The sequence below is a fragment of the Staurois parvus genome, unplaced genomic scaffold (assembly GCF_062004578.1).
Source record: "Staurois parvus isolate SC_StPar_1 unplaced genomic scaffold, SC_StPar_1.0 ptg001035l, whole genome shotgun sequence".
In the NCBI taxonomy this organism is placed as follows: Eukaryota; Metazoa; Chordata; class Amphibia; order Anura; family Ranidae; genus Staurois; species Staurois parvus.
In genome coordinates this window covers 418,633-438,043 of record NW_028318831.1, presented here as the reverse complement: position 1 = coordinate 438,043, position 19,411 = coordinate 418,633, and the positions used below count along the sequence as shown (strand labels likewise).

General features: G+C 44.4%; 1 protein-coding gene across 1 annotated transcript in view; it reads left to right on the top strand.

Annotated features, from left to right (window-relative positions):
• Positions 1-3,109: 3,109 nt before the first annotated feature.
• SETD1A (SET domain containing 1A, histone lysine methyltransferase) overlaps positions 3,110-19,411 on the top strand; it is a 99,964-nt gene continuing 83,662 nt past the window's right edge. Inside the window, exons 1-2 of the mRNA XM_089657846.1 lie at positions 3,110-3,163; positions 6,644-6,796. Coding sequence (XP_089513972.1) covers positions 6,659-6,796 — 138 coding nt within the window. The 5' untranslated portion in view covers positions 3,110-3,163; positions 6,644-6,658. The remainder of the gene's footprint in view (positions 3,164-6,643; positions 6,797-19,411) is intronic.

Here is a 19,411-nt window from a genome sequence, read left to right as displayed (position 1 = left end):
CCTACCCATCCAAGAGTCTTATTACTCCTCTGTGCCATAGGCTGTGACTCTGCTCTTACTCCTCTTTGTTTTGAGGGATCCTACCCATCCTAGAGTCTTCTTACTCCCCTGAGCCGTAGGTTGACTTGACATTTGCACATCTTGGAGTTTTTTGGGCTCCTACGTGCCTCATTGTCTTCATACTTCTCTGTGTTATAGCTCCTGGCTCTACTGTCATCCATCATGGAGTTTTGGGGAATTTGCCTTTCTTGGTGTCTTCTCACTCCTCGTTTTCTCCTAAAAAAAGAAGAAATTAAACAGGAAGACTGAAAGCCATTTAAATAGCCTTGGCAGGTGTGCAGAACTGGGAAATCATCCCTAATGAACTTCTTGAGGGATATATTAACCCACCGTGCGATTTTATTCTCTGGCATCAAAAGCAGAAATATCAGTTTTGGCTGAACTGACTTTTTCACAATGGCAGTTTGTGGCAAACCCTCTCTGCTTCTACCGGATGAAATAACATGATAGCTGCGGAAGCTGAGCCCAGTCAACTGGCAAATGACAACTGCCAATATTGGCAGGCCATACTCTCAGCTCCACCCAGCAGAACAGGGCAAAGTTGTGATAAAGACAAATGCTTAGCTATCCAATAACAAAGATCCCAACTGTAGCCTATTTTGTAAATAGAAAGTGAAGTGCTGTAACCTCTGTCAGGTTCTAATTGCCATCTGTGACGCCCATCTGGGAGAGCTACCCTTACTTCCTGTGCAGGTGACCACCTGAACATCAAGGTTGCCACAAAGCTGTAAAGTGAGGGGAAATCTTTCAGAAGGGATCACAGACACAAATATAAACCCCCCCAAAAAAAGAATGAAAAAAGCAAATGTTTAAATGGAGTTGCCCAAAACCCTCCATTATTTTTAACTAGGAGGAATGAAAAATAAATAAATAAAAATACAAACAAAATAACAAACTATATATTCAGTACATTGTCATATAATTTGATATATATCTATATCTATATATAGATATATATAGATATATAATATATAAAATAAATGTATAAAAAATAAAATATATTAAATATTACAAAAAAGAATGAAAAATGCAAATGTTTCAATGGAGTTGCCCAAAACCCTCCATTATTTTTAACTAGGAGGAATAAAAAAGAAATAAATAAAAATACAAACAAAATAACAAAGTATATATACAGTACATTGTCATATAATTTGATATATATATATATATATAGATATATATATCTATATATATATATATATATATATATAGATATATAATATATAAAATAAATGTATAAAAAATAAAATATATTAAATATTACAAAAAAGAATGAAAAATGCAAATGTTTCAATGGAGTTGCTCAAAACCCTCCATTATTTTTAACTGGGAGGAATGAAAAAAAAAGAATAAATAAAAATACACAAAAAATGTATATACATTATATTCATATCATTTATATATAAAATATATGAAAATAAAAAATGATGCCTTATAATATATATATACATAAATATATATATACAGTATCTCCCAGAAGTGAGTCCCCCCTCACATTTGTGTAAATATTTGATTCTATCTTTTCATGTGACAACACTGAAGAAATGACACTTTGCTACAATGTAACGTAGTCAGTGTACAGCTTGTATAACATGGTAATTTGTTGTCCCCTAAAAATAACTCAACACACAGCCATTAATGTCTAAACCACTGGCAACAAAAGTCCAGCCCTCACATGAAAAGATAGATACAAAATGTGAGGGGTGGACTCATTTCTGGGAGATACTTTGTGTGTGTATATATATATATATATATATATATATATATAAATTTAAAAAATCTAATATATTAAAATATAAAAAAATAAGAATGGAGAAAAGCAGATGTTTACACAGAGTTGTCCAAACCCTCCATTATTTTTTAACTAGGAGGAATAATAAAAAAAATAGAATAAATAAAAATACACAAAGATATACAAAAAAATGTATATACATTATATTCATATAATTTATATATAACATATATGAAAATAAAAAAAATGCTCTATAATATATATATATATATAGATGTAAATTAAAAAAAATCGAATACATTAAAATAGAAATAAATAGAAATGGAGAAAAGAAAATGTTTAAACAGAGTTGTCCAGAACCCTCCATTATTTTTTAACTGGGAGGAATAACAAAAACACAAAATAAATAAAAATACACAAAGATATACAAAAATGTATATACATTATATTCATGATGCTCTGTAATATATATACACACACAATTTATGAATATAACATTAGATATAAACCAAATACATGTGACAATAGACTTGATGGACATTTGTTTATAAATATACATCATATAACTGTCATGTAGCTATAAATAGCACTGTCAGGGATGCTGCCCCCCCCCCCCTTAATGATGCTGCCCCCCATTAATAAGGCCACAGACAGCCAGACTCGATGATGAATGGCACTTTTATTGAACAGATGAGATTATTATGGGGATTCTTATAGTCGGTGGTACACTGATTACTACTCTATCCAAAGGCATCTCTGTTAATTACATGAATGTAAATAAAGTTATTCTGGGGAAAAAAAACCCTCCCACCAGATCATAGAGTGATGAGAATAGGCCGCCCTATCCCCTCCCCTCTCTATGGTCAGAGCCCGCCTTTCCTCCCACCTCAGACGTTTCGCTCTTCAACTCCGGTTCACAGCAGCAGATTCGTGAAATGTCGGTAGCGACACTCGTACAAAAATAAATCACACAGTCCCCATTTATTTGGTTCGGGCTCGATCTTCATTCACCCGGATACATCGCATATGAAAACGACAGCGGCTACAATAAATTCCTCCCGCGAAGTGTGGAAAGTGCGAAGGCGGAAGCCGCGATAAGTAAAAGTGTCTGGATGTCCACAGATTCGTCAGGAAGGTAAATGAAGGAGGAAAAATCCGAAAATTATTCGCAGCGGCGGCGGAGCCCGAGCCGAGAGGCGGGAACGTGAGGAGGAGCGGAGCGATCGGTATAGCGAGAGGGGAGGGGCTTCGCCGAGGGGGAGGGGCAGGGGTACGGCGAAAGGGCGGCGGAGAAACGGCAGGCGGCTTTACCGGGAGGCTGAGAGGGGAAGAGACAGCGAGAGACAGCCGGGAGAGCGGAGAGACCGCCGGGTGAGTGACGGAGACAGACTACCGGGGGGCATAGTGACACGCCGGGGCATGAGAGGGGGCCTGAGACCCCCACAGCTAGGCCTGAGCTACATACACATAGATCTGTATATACAGGATCAGGGCTGAGCTATATACACATAGATCTGTATATACAGAGCCAAGGCTGAGCTATATACATATAGAACTGTATATACAGAGCCAAGGCTGAGCTATATACACATAGAACTGTATATACAGAGCCAAGGCTGAGCTATATACATATAGAACTGTATATACAGAGCCAAGGCTGAGCTATATACACATAGATCTCTATATACAGAGCCAAGGCTGAGCTATATACATATAGATCTGTATATACAGAGCCGGGGCTGAGCTATATACACATAGATCTGTATATACAGAGCCGGGGCTGAGCTATATACACATAGATCTCTATATACAGAGCCGGGGCTGAGCTATATACACATAGATCTGTATATACAGAGCCAAGGCTGAACTATATACACATAGATCTCTATATACAGAGCCAAGGCTGAACTATATACACATAGATCTGTATATACAGAGCCGGGGCTGAGCTATATACACATAGATCTCTATATACAGAGCCAAGGCTGAACTATATACACATAGATCTGTATATACAGGATCAGGGCTGAGCTATATACACATAGATCTGTATATACAGGATCAGGGCTGAGCTATATACGCATAGATCTGTATATACAGAGCCGGGGCTGAGCTATATACGCATAGATCTGTATATACAGAGCCGGGGCTGAGCTATATACACATAGATCTGTATATACAGAGCCAAGGCTGAGCTATATACACATAGATCTGTATATACAGAGCCAAGGCTGAGCTATATACACATAGATCTGTATATACAGAGCCGGGGCTGAGCTATATACACATAGATCTGTATATACAGAGCCAAGGCTGAGCTATATACACATAGATCTGTATATACAGAGCCAAGGCTGAGCTATATACACATAGATCTCTATATACAGAGCCGGGGCTGAGCTATATACACATAGATCTGTATATACAGAGCCAAGGCTGAGCTATATACACATAGAACTGTATATACAGGATCAGGGCTGAGCTATATATGCATAGATCTGTATATACAGAGCCGGGGCTGAGCTATATACACATAGATCTCTATATACAGAGCCGGGGCTGAGCTATATACACATAGATCTCTATATACAGAGCCAAGGCTGAGCTATATACACATAGATCTGTATATACAGGATCAGGGCTGAGCTATATATGCATAGATCTGTATATACAGAGCCGGGGCTGAGCTATATACACATAGATCTCTATATACAGAGCCGGGGCTGAGCTATATACACATAGATCTGTATATACAGAGCCGGGGCTGAGCTATATACACATAGATCTGTATATACAGAGCCGGGGCTGAGCTATATACACATAGATCTGTATATACAGAGCCGGGGCTGAGCTAAATACACATAGATCTGTATATACAGAGCCGGGGCTGAGCTATATACACATAGATCTCTATATACAGAGCCATGGCTGAGCTGTATACACGAAGTATATACTGAGGGCTGAGCTATATACACGTAGGAGTATACACCGAGAGACCTCGGGGAGTCGGTGGGTTCTGGTTTCGGTCGGTTTGGGTCAGTTCAGGCTGAATGCAGTGTGTGGAGAGACAGCGGCTGTGCTGAGTTGCGGCGCTCTATGACCGGCGTCTCCTCTGCAGTCTCAAATAATATATCTAAAAATGAGTGAAGCGCTGTAAAGGTAATCTATATATACTACAGTGCCATTAATAACTCAGTGCTCTGTGATAACAAGCTAATACATACAAAAAATATATTTAGTGACAAACAAGTAAATGAGTGATAATATATCTTGTGTATCCATAGTAACCAATAACCTCACTATACAATTATCTAACATATAACTGTGAATCACACAAATGCAAAAATCATCCGTGTATATATAAAAAAACAAGTCCATGCAGGTGTAACTTGTGAAAAAAAGTGATTTCACTTCTAGTGCACAAAAATCCTCAAATGGCAGCAGTGCCTGCTCACCTCCCCACACCGACCCACACAGGGCCTAAAGGCTATTACTCTCCTCTATAACCGATCCTTATGGCAGATTGCTCATCCAGGGATCACAGGATTTCCACTCCACCTCCACTCAATAGTTATACAAGAGAAAACCTTCCATAGTGCAATATTGCTTAATGAAAAAAGTTTGAAAACACAATAATTACACTCACATTTTCTCCTTGTTAAAACAGCATTTCACCTCATCCCATAGGTGTATAGCATGAAACGAGGGGAACCAATATGGCCGCTGCGTCCGGACGTGCGTCACCACGTGACCGGAAATGGCGTAGCCCGAAAACCGGATATGGCGTACCAACGTGTTGCGTCACGTGCGTCGTGACTTCATCAGGGTTAACCGGTTAAACCCTGATGAAGTCACGACGCACGTCCGGACGCAGCGGCCATATTGGTTCCCCTCCTTTCATGCTATACACCTATGGGATGAGGTGAAATGCTGTTTTAACAAGGAGAAAATGTGAGTGTAATTATTGTGTTTTCAAACTTTTTTCATTAAGCAATATTGCACTATGGAAGGTTTTCTCTTGTATAACTATTGAGTGGAGGTGGAGTGGAAATCCTGTGATCCCTGGATGAGCAATCTGCCATAAGGATCGGTTATAGAGGAGAGTAATAGCCTTTAGGCCCTGTGTGGGTCGGAGTGGGGAGGTGAGCAGGCACTGCTGCCATTTGAGGATTTTTGTGCACTAGAAGTGAAATCACTTTTTTTCACAAGTTACACCTGCATGGACTTGTTTTTTATATATACACGGATGATTTTTGCATTTGTGTGATTCACAGTTATATGTTAGATAATTGTATAGTGAGGTTATTGGTTACTATGGATACACAAGATATATTATCACTCATTTACTTGTTTGTCACTAAATATATTTTTTGTATGTATTAGCTTGTTATCACAGAGCACTGAGTTATTAATGGCACTGTAGTATATATAGATTACCTTTACAGCGCTTCACTCATTTTTAGATATATTATTTGATCACTTATTGGTTTAAGTCAGTGTTTCTCAACTCCAGTCCTCATGGACCCCCAACAGGTCATGTTTTCAGGATTTCCATTATTTTGCACAGGTGATTTGATCAGTTTCACTGCCTTAGTAATTACCACAGCTGTTTCATCTGAGGGAAATCCTGAAAAACATGACCTGTTGGGGGTCCATGAGGACTGGAGTTGAGAAACACTGGTTTAAGTTGAGTGACAGCAGCTATTAATATAGGGATCTTATCTATATAAAGCGCAGGGGGATACCCCCATTCCTCTGCAGTCTCTCTGTCCCTTCTACACCCTGATCTCTGGAATACAGATGTCTCCACGGTCGTGTTGATGGTCATGAGGGTCTTGTCATGTGTTTCAGGTCCCATGTCCCCAGATGGAGCCTGAGGGTGACAGTCACCGAGGAACCGGCTTCCAGTGGAGGAGCTACAAACTTCTTCTGGATCCTGCTCTTCTAGGGACACGGAGCAGTCAGAAGATTTACCGTTACGATGGCATACACTTCAACATCACCGTAAGCGGGGGCGGGGCATCCCGGCATGGGCGGGGCATCCCGGAGGGCTGACTTGTGTCATGAGTGTTTCTGTATATGTGTAGGACCGTGATCTCTTTTCTGTGTGATCTGAGCCAAAAGCAGGACCACCCAAATTCAGTGGCGGGATCATTAGATCAGCCCAGAGCTGCCAGTGTAGCAGCACCTAATGACAATCGGTGGATGGTGACTGTGTTGTAGGAAGGATGGGGGGTTGGAGGTCCTGGAGAGGGTTCACAGGTGGGCTGCTGAAGTCTGTCTCTGTGCCCCATACATTGGGGTTGTGCCTTTACTGCACGGGTTAACTTTTGTTTTTGTCTATGGGAGAGGAGAGCAGAGATATACTTGCCTAATCCTCCCAGCACAAGACTGGTCCGGCACCTCTGTGCTGCAGCGGTCTGGAGTTGAGGAATGTTCCTGACGTCATCACGTCCATAGTCCAGGAACAGTCCCTCGCTGGACCATAGGGGAGCGCTGTTTACTTGTAGAATGAAGGATCGGGTGAGTAGAAGTATCTCCTTATCCTTCGCCAAAATGATCAGTTCACCTGTGTTGGGGAAACTTTGTTTTGCCCGGAGTTGTGCTTTAATGTCAGTCGTCCTCCATTGTTGCTGCATTCCCTTCGTCCTCCTCTGGGGGCGCTGTAATTCTTGCTCACATCACAGGGGCAGCCAAGGTTGTCACTCCTTCAGACCATGGAGGAGGGACTAGAGAGGTCGCCCTGTGTTTGAGTTGGAGAGCCCCCTAGGATCCAACCTTGCATATACAGTATGTGTCCGGCTCTGATTGGAAGAGAGGGGAGGCTTCATCAGCAGTGACAACCCTCCTCCTCGACATGTCAAGACTCCACCGCACAGGGTGACAACGCTGATTAAATAATGCAAAGGGTGGTCTGCTTTACAAGTTTGGAAAAAACAACTTCGAAATCAGATTTGTATGTGAGTCAACATATCCAAAGGAACGTGTAATACCAAGGAAGGAAGGAGGGTCAGGGGGACATCGGTTACATAGTTCGTCTGGCTGAAAAAAGACAAAATTCCATCCAGTTCAACAAAAAAAAAAAAAAAAAAAAAAGTTATAATCCTACACCCACAGTTGATCCAGAGGAAGGCAAAAAAAACAGCAAAGCACGATCCAATTTTCTCCTGCAGAGGGAAAAATTCCTTCCTGATCCCCCGAGAGGCAATCGGAGATTCCCTGGATCAGCGTCACCTATAAATGTTATATTCTGTGTATCCAAGAAAGAATCCAGGACTTTGTGTGTTGTGAGTTCCTCTCTGTGTAGGAAGATGTTCTCTGCATGGCCATATTAACCACTTGCCCTCCTGAGGATTTACCCCTCTTCCTGACCATGCCTACAAGCCCCTCCCCTGCCCATCCTCCCCTATTTGATTGACAGCAGCTCCCAAGGCATGCAATATAAACTTTTAGTGCTGACGCTGGGGGTCACGTGACAGGGCTGTGATGAGTTACAGGGAGGATGAACTGACAGGTACAGAGTGAATGGCATGTAACGGCGTCTAATGTAAGTAAATGTGGATTTAAAGTATAGCTAAAGACATTTTTTCTTTTAGTTTTGGATGGAGTGGAGGTGGATTAGAACCCCTGTCAGTTTTTATTGCTGTCTGACCCCCCTATTAGGGAGATTCACCCTCTTGTTTTCGGTTTACCATTATTATTGAAAGTGTAAGTAAAAAAAATCCCAAATTTTAGGTTGTCCACAGAAAAGTAATAAAGGGGAAATCTACCTCTGGTTCTGGTGACCTGAGGGTCCCCAAGAATTTTCCCTAATTTGCAGGGATTTCCTCACTTCCGGTTTTGGCTATGGGACAGGAAGTGAGAGGAAATCTCCCCAAAGGGACAAAGTTGTCAAAAAATAATAGTATAATCCTCCCTTAGACAGGCCATACACTATACAATTGTCTGCCCAATTTCCTTTAGATTTACCTTCAGTTGTGTTCAAAAGTTTGCCTCCCCTGGCAGAAATTGTGAAATGTTTGCATTGATATTGAAAATCTGACTGATCATGCCAAAAAATGCTCTTTTATTGAAGGATGATGATCATAGGAAGCCATTTATTATCACATAGTTGTTTGGTTCCTTTTTGAAATCATGTTGATAACAGAAATCACCCAAATGGCCCTGGATCATAAGTCTCCGCCCCCTGGATCATAAGTCTCCGCCCCCTGGATCATAAGTCTCCGCCCCCTTTAATGTTCGGCCTTGGTACAGACACTTCTTAATAGGTGATTTATCAGTACTGACTGGCATATTCATGGCTTTGTACATCTTTTTATGTTCTTTTCTATCTTTATAAAGTTCCATTACCTTGTTACACAGGACTTTTGTCAGTTCTTTTCTGATCCCCATGGCTCAGGATCTAGCCTGGTCAGTGCTTCCATGTAAGAGCGAACACACTCATTGACTATTTAGACACTGACACTAATTGCAATGTAAAAAGCCACAGATGTGGGACATTAACCTCTAAATGGCATTGTAACCCGTGTGTGTCACCTTGTGTCTGTACCAAGGCCAAACATTCCAGGGGAGGGAAACTTTTGATCCGGGGGGTGGAGACTTCTAATCCGGGGGGCGGAGACTTCTGATTCGGGCCATTTGGGTGATTTCTGTTATTATTATGATATAAAAAGGAGCCAAACAACTATGTGATAATAAATGGCTTCCTATGATCATCATCCTTCAATAAAAGATCATTTTTTGCCAGATCCGTCATATTTTCAATATCAGTGCCAAAATGTCACAATTTCTGCCAGGGGAGGGAGACTTTTGAGCACAACTGTATGGTAGTACAAGGGCCTGTGTAATTGGATACAATTGAAAGTGTTGTTTAGGATTGACCTCCCATATTGTATGGTTTTTGGTAAATCTAAACTAAAATTCTCAAAAAAATTGTATAATGTATGGCCGGCCTTACTCTATCCCAAAAAAATTTGATACATTTTTTGATAAAAAAAAAAAAAAGTGTTTTAAGGTTTTTTTCTAATGGTCCTGAATAGATTCCAGCACATAGAGCTATTCCCCCGAGGTCATCACAGAGGACAAGGGGGCGCTCTTTACATCTGGAGGAAAAGAAATGTAATCTCCAAACACGGAAAGGTTTCTTCACAGTGAGAGCTGTGAGAATGTGGAATAGACTCCCTCCAGAGTTGGTTGTGGCCAGCTCAGTGGATTGCTGTAGGAAAGTCCTGGATTCTTTCTTGGATACACAGAATATAACTGGATATAACATTTATAGGGAAAGTTGATCCAGGGAATATCCGATTGCCTCTCGGGGGATCAGGAAGGAATTTTTTTCCCCTGCAGGAGCAGATTGGATCGTGCTTTGCTGGGTTTTTTGCCTTCTTCTGGATCAACTGTGGGTGTAGGATTATAACTTTTTTTTTTTTTCTTTTTTTTTTAATGGTTGACCTGGATAGACTTTTTTTGTCTTTTTTTCAGCCAGACTAACTATGTAACATAAAGATGAAAGTTTATCCCTTTCACCGCCAGCCGTTTCTGCATGTTTTTGCACACTCCTTACAAAAAACAATGTGTAGATTTGGTTAACCCCCCCAAATATATATTTTCTGAAAGCAGATATCTTGGAGAATAAAATGGTGTTCCAATTTTTTTCTATGTTGCATGATATTCACGCAGTGGTTTGTCAAGCGCAAATAAACTTAGTGGAGGTCCAGTCAAAGTTTAAAAAAATAAGAGCAGCTACAAAAACTGTATCTGTTGACTTTTAAAAAACAGCCACTTACCTGTCCCTCAATCCAGCGGTGTGCTCACCTCAGCCAGATTTACTGGCCGTCCTCGCTCCCCGGGACTGACATCTTCAGTGTGGGCACCTGGCTGTGACAGCTTGCGGCTTCACAGCCGGGTGCCCACTGCACATGCATGAGGAGCGCTGCGCTTGTCGACGTTTGTCTTCTGGGACCTGTCATGTGTCCCAAAAGACTACGGGGAGGGAGGATAACTTCCACTTCTGATTGCTGCGATCGCAGCAGAAGTAGGAGCAGGTACCTGTCAAAATCGGGTACCCCCTCATGCTCCCCAAAGGTGCCAATCCTTATTTAAAGTGGAACTTCCCCTTTTGGGTGGTGCTCCGCCTTAAGTTACGTTTAGGGCACACACATTATATGACCCAATTTTTTAGTAAAATTTGAAAAATGAGGTTGTGCCGAGTAAATAGATACCCAGCATCGCAATCCTTTTAAATGGCATTCACCAGTGAAACGCCCGCCAACTTCAGTACTCCAAATTTTCCATAGGCGACACTCATAAAGCCCCTACAGGTCTTCAGTTTAGGGCTCCATGTACACGGGGCGTTTGGAAAACTCTTCTGAACAATGGAAACCGACTGCTGGAACGTAGGTCAAAAAACCTCTGTTTAGCCGCGTTTATGAGCGTTTGCGCTTAGAAGCGTTTTTTAAAGATAACCTCAGGAGACCCTCCAAAATGCCCAGAATGCACTGAAAACCAGTGAAAATGACCTATTTCAGACATTTTGAGAGAAGCAGAGAGAGCAGTATGTGTGGAGATGACCTGTCTTTTCTGGTAGTATTCACTATGGTCCCCATCATGAGCATAATGCGGCGCGTTGTACCATTTTGTTTTTTTTTTCCCATCACGCGAAACCTGGAACTGACTGCGCTGGTGTACCGGGTCCGTTTGAATACATGGAAAACGCTTTGCATGCATTTCTGATGATGAAAAAGGGCTCCGGACAGCATCTGGATATGGAACGGTTGGGAAAAAAAAAACGCTTCTAAATACAAACGCTTATAAACGTGGTTAACCGTTTTTACAAGCGTTTGGCGCTTGAAACACCGGTAAAATCTACTCCTAAACGTTGGTTTATCAGCCTCAGTGTACATGAGCCCTTAGAATTAAAGTGGTATTAAAGGTTTGTTTAAAAAAAAAAAAAAAGTCATACTTGCCCGGTCTGTAATGGTTTTGCACAGAGCAGTCCAGATCCTCTTCTGTGGTCTCCTGTGGCTCCTCCCCCTTGAGCAGTGTCTCCAATAGCAAGCTGCTTACTATGGAAGCACCGGTGCATGCTCGCTCCCGAGCCCCACTCTGTGTCCTTAAAGCGGAGTTCCGCTCACCCTGTCAAAAAATAAAAGTCAGCAGCTACAGACTTTTAAAAAAACAGCCACTTACCTGTCCCGCGGTTTGTCCCCCGCAGCTCGTTTCACCAGCCGTCCTGTATTCCAGGAGGCTGACATCTTCACTGTGGGCACCCGGCTGTGACAGCTTGCGGCTTCACAGCCGGGTGCCCACTGCGCATGCGCGAGTAGCACTGCGCAGCATGAATGGTCCTGTAGTCTTCTGGGACCTGTCACGTGTCCCAAAAGACTACAGGGAGGGAGGACACCTTCCGGTTGCCTAGGCGATTTGACTGGAAATGGGAGTGGGCACCTGTCAAATTCGCGTACCTGCTCCGCCCCCTAAAGGTGACAATCCTTAATGGGGAACGGGGGAGCAGTCCTTAAAGTGGAACTTCCCCTTTTGGGTGGAGCTCCACTTTAAGATATAGAGCTGTGACTTGGCCCCGCCTCCCACTCTCTCCTTACTGGCTGTGATTGACAGCACTGGGAGCAGCTCCCGCTGCTGTGTCTTAGCCAATGAAGAGAGAGAGACCCAGGACAGCCAAGGCTCCTGTGTACATCGCTGGATCGGGATGGGGCTCGGGTTAGTTTTGGGGGGGAGCAGCACACCGAAGAATTTTTACCTGCATGCATTCTAAAAAAAAAAAACCCTTCAGCCTTTACAAGCACTTTAATTGTGAATAACAGGCCCAGAATGATCGCCTTCACCCCAGCGCCTGCAGGGATATGTGTAGCACAAATGAGGTCTTTGTACGTAGGCTCCCCTGATATGCGTTTATGATCATATGTAGGGCAGATTCATCATTTTTTATTTATGGGGTGTTTTTTTTTTTTTTTTCTTGGTTTGTGTTTTTTTTTTTTAAGTGTTTGGTTTCCACTGAAGCCAATCAAGCGCCGATCATGCTGCTGGGGGTCACTTCCGCCTGAGCGCACAGATGCTGGATTGCTTCTACCTGACAGGCGGCTTGTCCAGATTTACACACACTCTGCAGTAGCTGGGACGGTGTATAAAATCCCCCGCTGTCGCCAACGGCTGACATACGCAAGTGGCAGTGAAAGGGTTAATTCTACATTTTAAAGGCTCATAAATAAGCAGGAAGAAAGGAAAAAAAAAAACACGCTAGGACTCCTTTGGATGTCAAAAAACATAGCAGCCAGCACGATACCACAATACAAAGTATAATAAACATCACAAAAGTATAGCGCAGCGCTAACATAGATGTATGTGTGATACAACCGTGCCGTGCAGATATATCAAACTCTTATGTCACCACAGATTGAACAAATGGGGGAATCCCAATGTGAAGCCAAAAACTGAATTCAGTGGTTCTTCGATTATGAGGGAAATGACAGATGTGGATGTCAAACGCCACCAAAACGTCTTAACCAGTTGCCGACTGCAAGTAGCTGAATGACGTCTGCACTGCGGGCGGCCAGTTCTGGGAGGCTGTCATATGACGTCCTCCCAGAACGCGCTCTCCTGCGTACCCCCGGCGATCTCCATGATCTCTGTGTCCTACAGACACAGCTGATCACGTGATGTGGTAAAAGACCAATCACAGTGGTCTTTTGCCACGTGACCAGCTGTGTCCAATGACACGCTGATCACTGGGAAATGCAATTGGCAGTTCTAGGCTGCACTTTCCTCACACTGTCAGAGAGTGAGGAAAGTACTGCCGAGAACCGGCAGTTGTTAGAGGAGGGATCGGCACCGATCATCAGGGTACTGATGATCGGTGCCCAGCAGTGCTGCATATCCGTGCCCAGCAGTACTGCCTATCAGTGCAGCCACATCAACGCACATCAGTGAAGGAGAAAAATTACCTGTTTGCAAAATTTTAAATAGACACAAAGAAACTTTTTTTTTTTTTTTTTTTTTTAATTTTTTGCTCTTTTCTTGTTTATAGCGCTAAAAATAAAACACTCAGCGGCAAGTAAATACCACCAAAAAGCTCTATTTGTGAGGAAAAAAATGATACAAATTTCAAAGGCGCAACAAAATCAGTTGTTCTCTATGTGCCCTGTTCACACCACAACACTGGCATCACATACAGATTTGTTCTGCGCAGGAATCTGCAACATGCATAAAACTCATTGCAGCGCATGAAAACCGATGTCTCTGCAAGTGAGATCTGCATGTCAGTTTCCATCAGTTTTTCTGCATGTATGGTGTGAACGAGGCCTAAGCCCGGGTTCACACATGTACGGTATATCGCATGTGATTTGCACAGGAACCGCACCGCAGTCCTATGCGAATCACATGCAATTTGTGTGCGGTGCGATCGGAGCTGTACAATTTGTATGGCTCTTATTGCACCGCACCCGCACCGTTTTTGGTCCGCACTAGAATCGGATTACACGGGTATTCACACCTATGTGATCCGATTCTGCACCGTGTTTTGCGAACCGATTTCGGGGTGTTGATAACATACACACCCGCAGAGGTTCGCAAGAACGGGGCGCGATTCTGATGCGGTGCAGAATTCCTCACCGCATCAGTGTGAACCCGGGCAAAGTCTTGTAACTGGGTAGAGGTGTCTATTCTGGAAAGGAGTGGGCGGTCATGAGGAAGGCTGATGTGGGAAAGAGTATCTTGCAGTTCATTCTGTGTGCTGCGCTTGGACCAGACTTGTATCTGTTTGGACAGAAGTAGCTCTGAATTCTTAACATTTGTGTTTAACCACTTCAATACCGGGCACTTTCACCCCCTTCCTGCCCAGGCCAGTGTTCAGCTTTCAGTGCTGTCGCACTGTGACAATTGTGCAGTCATGCAACAGTTTTTTTTTTTTCACACATACAGCTTTCTTTGGTATTTAACCCCTTAATGCTGACCAAATTACCGGCCTCACAGAACTTTTATCCTTGGGGTGCTAATTTGCATATATGTCTTTCTGCTGGGAGCTCCCCGCACAAAGGCCGGGGTGTCACTGAGAGCCCCGGGTACCATTCTAAGGATAGGGACCCGGAACTCCCAATTCCTGGTCACCTGATCGCTGTGATGGTCTCTGATTGGCTGTCACTGTGAAACCCACCCCCCTGTGTTTTCTCTCTATGAATGGAGGAGAGAGATGCATTGTATCATTATATACATTGTATCTCTCTCCGTCCTTTCAGAGAGAAACAAAAAAGTTTGTGTAAAAAAATAAATAAATAAATATATACATAAAAATGAACAAAAATAGCTAGATCAAGTTTTGATCTAGGTCTGTGCCAGGGTTAGTGTTTTGGTCAAGGTCAGGGTCAAAGGTCAAGGCCAGGAGCATGCATTTCACTTGCTGAAGACAAAACTGAAGGGAAAATGCCCCAAGAACAAGCAGGAACTGAAGACAGTTGCAGTAGAGGCCTGGCAGAGCATCACCAGGGATGACACCCAGCGTCTGGTGATGTCTATGCGTTCCACACTTCAGGCTGTCATTGACTGCAAAGGATTTGCAACCAAGTATTAAAAAGTGAAAGTTCGATTTATGATTATTATTCTGTCCCATTACTTTTGGTCCCTTAACAAGTGGGAGGTACATATGCAAACTGTTGTAATTCCTACACCGTTCACCTGATTTGGCTGTAAATACCCTCAAATTAAAGCTGACAGTCTGCAGTTAAAGCACATCTTGTTCGTTTCAAATCCATTGTGGTGTATAGAGCCAAAAATGTTAGAATTGTGTCCATGTCCCAATATTTATGGACCTGACTGTAGGTGTGAATACCCGTACGATCCTATTCTAGTGCGGACCCAAAAAAGGCTCCTGCAGGTTTTGGGTGCGGTGTGAATAGAGCCATACAAAATCGCAGTTCCTGTGTGAATCGCATGTGGTATACCGCACTGCATGTATGTGAACGCGAGCTCAGTGTTTGTAACATTGTGCAGTTTATGTGATACGGACCTCCCTGTCTGTCTCCAGCACCGCACCCGGGGACTAACGGAGGGGAGAGTGCTGATTGGGTGCTTGGCAGGAAAGGGGAGTGTCGGGCTCTTTTAACAATCAGCAGATTCGAATCTGCTGAGTGAGTAAATAAGGCGCTGGCCCCATTGAGAAAAAAAAAAAAAACTGGCGCCTGCTGAGCAGCCATATCAAGCTCCGGTGTCTGCTCCGTTAGACCCCGTTCACACCCGGGTGTTCTGGGATTGCGGCAAAATCTGTGTGGCAGAATCGCTACAATCGCAAAACGCAGGTTCAGGTGTCATTATTTTCATTGGCACTTGCCGCAAATCACTTTGCGGGAAGTTTGTCGCCCGAAGAAGTAGCAGGAGCTCCATGTGGGCAATGAGCTAAATGCAGTGTGATTTGGTGCACCGCAATCTTGCCAAAACTGCACCACGTTTTAGGGGCCATTGAAAATTGACACCCGAACCTGCGTTTTTGCCATCCCAGGCAGAATCATAGCGATTCTGTGAACACCCGGCTTTGAATGGAAAGGTTCACATACATGCAATTCTGGACCTGTTTTCAAACTCCCAGATTCGTATGACGGGCTAGATAGTATGTGTTCCTATTGAGGTGGTTCACACAGATGCGGCATTCGTTTTGAGTGGCATTATGAACGAAATGGTCCTTTGCGAGTTTGTACCGGTGCGTTCCAGACTCGCAAGTTATAGAGTAGAATGGCATGTGGAGATAAGTGTTCACATAGGATTGCATAGGAGTTTTTGCACTGAAGCCAGTGGGGCGCCATCGACATCAATGCCAAATCGCGTCCCATTGACTTCAGTGAGGCTGCTTGCCTGCAGCAGGGCTAATGTGTAAAAAAAAAAAAAAAAACAAAAACCTTCCTGGTGCCTGGAACTACATATCCTGGGCATTGGACGATATGAATCATGCATCCCTGAGCAGGGAGATTGTTGCACTGCTGGTCCTTGGGAACAGCTTCCTCTCCAGCAAGGACAACAGTGAACAGCCTAGTGGTGACATCAGCAAATCTGGTGGGAGCAGCAGTCAGTCAGCAGTGCCTTAGGTCTCTCACTGCAGGTACACAGCTATGGAGCTTAAAGTGTTACTAAACCCCGGACCCTGCATTCACTATATCCGCTCTCCCCGGACCCCGCATTTACTATATCCGCTCTCCCCGGACCCCGCATTCACTATATCCGCTCTCCCCGGACCCAGCATTCACTATATCCGCTCTCCCCGGACCCCGCATTCACAATATCCGCTCTCCCCGGACCCTGCATTCACTATATCCGCTCTCCCCGGACCCCGCATTCACTATATCCGCTCTCCCCGGACCCAGCATTCACTATATCTGCTCTCCACGGACCCCGCATTCACAATATCCGCTCTCCCCGGACCCTGCATTCACAATATCCGCTCTCCCCGGACCCCGCATTCACTATATCCGCTCTCCCCGGACCCCGCATTCACTATATCCGCTCTCCCCGGACCCCGCATTCACTATATCCGCTCTCCCCGGACCCCGCATTCACTATATCCGCTCTCCCCAGACCCCGCATTCACTATATCCGCTCTCCCCGGACCCAGCATTCACTATATCCGCTCTCCCCAGACCCCGCATTCACTATATCCGCTCTCCCCGGACCCCGCATTCCCTATATCCGCTCTCCCCGGACCCCGCATTCGCTATATCCGCTCTCCCCGGACCCCGCATTCGCTATATCCGCTCTCCCCGGACCCCGCATTCGCTATATCCGCTCTCCCCGGACCCCGCATTCGCTATATCCGCTCTCCCCGGACCCCGCATTCGCTATATCCGCTCTCCCCGGACCCCGCATTCGCTATATCCGCTCTCCCCGGACCCCGCATTCGCTATATCCGCTCTCCCCGGACCCCGCATTCGCTATATCCGCTCTCCCCGGACCCCGCATTCGCTATATCCGCTCTCCCCGGACCCCTGAAACACCAGTAAAATCTACTCCTAAACGTTGGTTTATCAGCCTCAGTGTACATGAGCCCTTAGAATTAAAGTGGTATTAAAGGTTTGTTTAAAAAAAAAAAAAAAAAAAAAAAGTCATACTTGCCCGGTCTGTAATGGTTTTGCACAGAGCAGTTCAGATCCTCTTCTGTGGTCTCCTGTGGCTCCTCCCCCTTGAGCAGTGTCTCCAATAGCAAGCTGCTTACTATGGAAGCACCGGTGCATGCTCGCTCCCGAGCCCCACTCTGTGTCCTTAAAGCGGAGTTCCGCTCACCCTGTCAAAAAATAAAAGTCAGCAGCTACAGACTTTTAAAAAAACAGCCACTTACCTGTCCCGTGGTTTGTCCCCCGCAGCTCGTTTCACCAGCCGTCTTGTATTCCAGGAGGCTGACATCTTCACTGTGGGCACCCGGCTGTGACAGTTTGCGGCTTCACAGCCGGGTGCCCACTGCGCATGCGCGAGTAGCACTGCGCAGCATGAATGGTCCTGTAGTCTTCTGGGACCTGTCACGTGTCCCAAAAGACTACAGGGAGGGAGGACACCTTCCGGTTGCCTAGGCGATTTGACTGGAAATGGGAGTGGGCACCTGTCAAATTCACGTACCTGCTCCGCCCCCTAAAGGTGCCAATCCTTAATGGGGAACGGGGGAGCAGTCCTTAAAGTGGAACTTCCCCTTTTGGGTGGAGCTCCGCTTTAAGATATAGAGCTGTGACTTGGCCCCGCCTCCCACTCTCTCCTTACTGGCTGTGATTGACAGCACTGGGAGCAGCTCCCGCTGCTGTGTCTTAGCCAATGAAGAGAGAGAGACCCAGGACAGCCAAGGCTCCTGTGCACATCGCTGGATCGGGATGGGGCTCGGGTTAGTTTTGGGGGGGAGCAGCACACCGAAGAATTTTTACCTGCATGCATTCTAAAAAAAAAACCCTTCAGCCTTTACAAGCACTTTAATTGTGAATAACAGGCCCAGAATGATCGCCTTCACCCCAGCGCCTGCAGGGATATGTGTAGCACAAATGAGGTCTTTGTACGTAGGCTCCCCTGATATGCGTTTATGATCATATGTAGGGCAGATTCATCATTTTTTATTTATGGGGTGTTTTTTTTTTTTTTTCTTGGTTTGTGTTTTTTTTTTTTTAAGTGTTTGGTTTCCACTGAAGCCAATCAAGCGCCGATCATGCTGCTGGGGGTCACTTCCGCCTGAGCGCACAGATGCTGGATTGCTTCTACCTGACAGGCGGCTTGTCCAGATTTACACACACTCTGCAGTAGCTGGGACGGTGTATAAAATCCCCCGCTGTCGCCAACGGCTGACATACGCAAGTGGCAGTGAAAGGGTTAATTCTACATTTTAAAGGCTCATAAATAAGCAGGAAGAAAGGGAAAAAAAAAACACGCTAGGACTCCTTTGGATGTCAAAAAACATAGCAGCCAGCACGATACCACAATACAAAGTATAATAAACATCACAAAAGTATAGCGCAGCGCTAACATAGATGTATGTGTGATACAACCGTGCCGTGCAGATATATCAAACTCTTATGTCACCACAGATTGAACAAATGGGGGAATCCCAATGTGAAGCCAAAAACTGAATTCGGTGGTTCTTCGATTATGAGG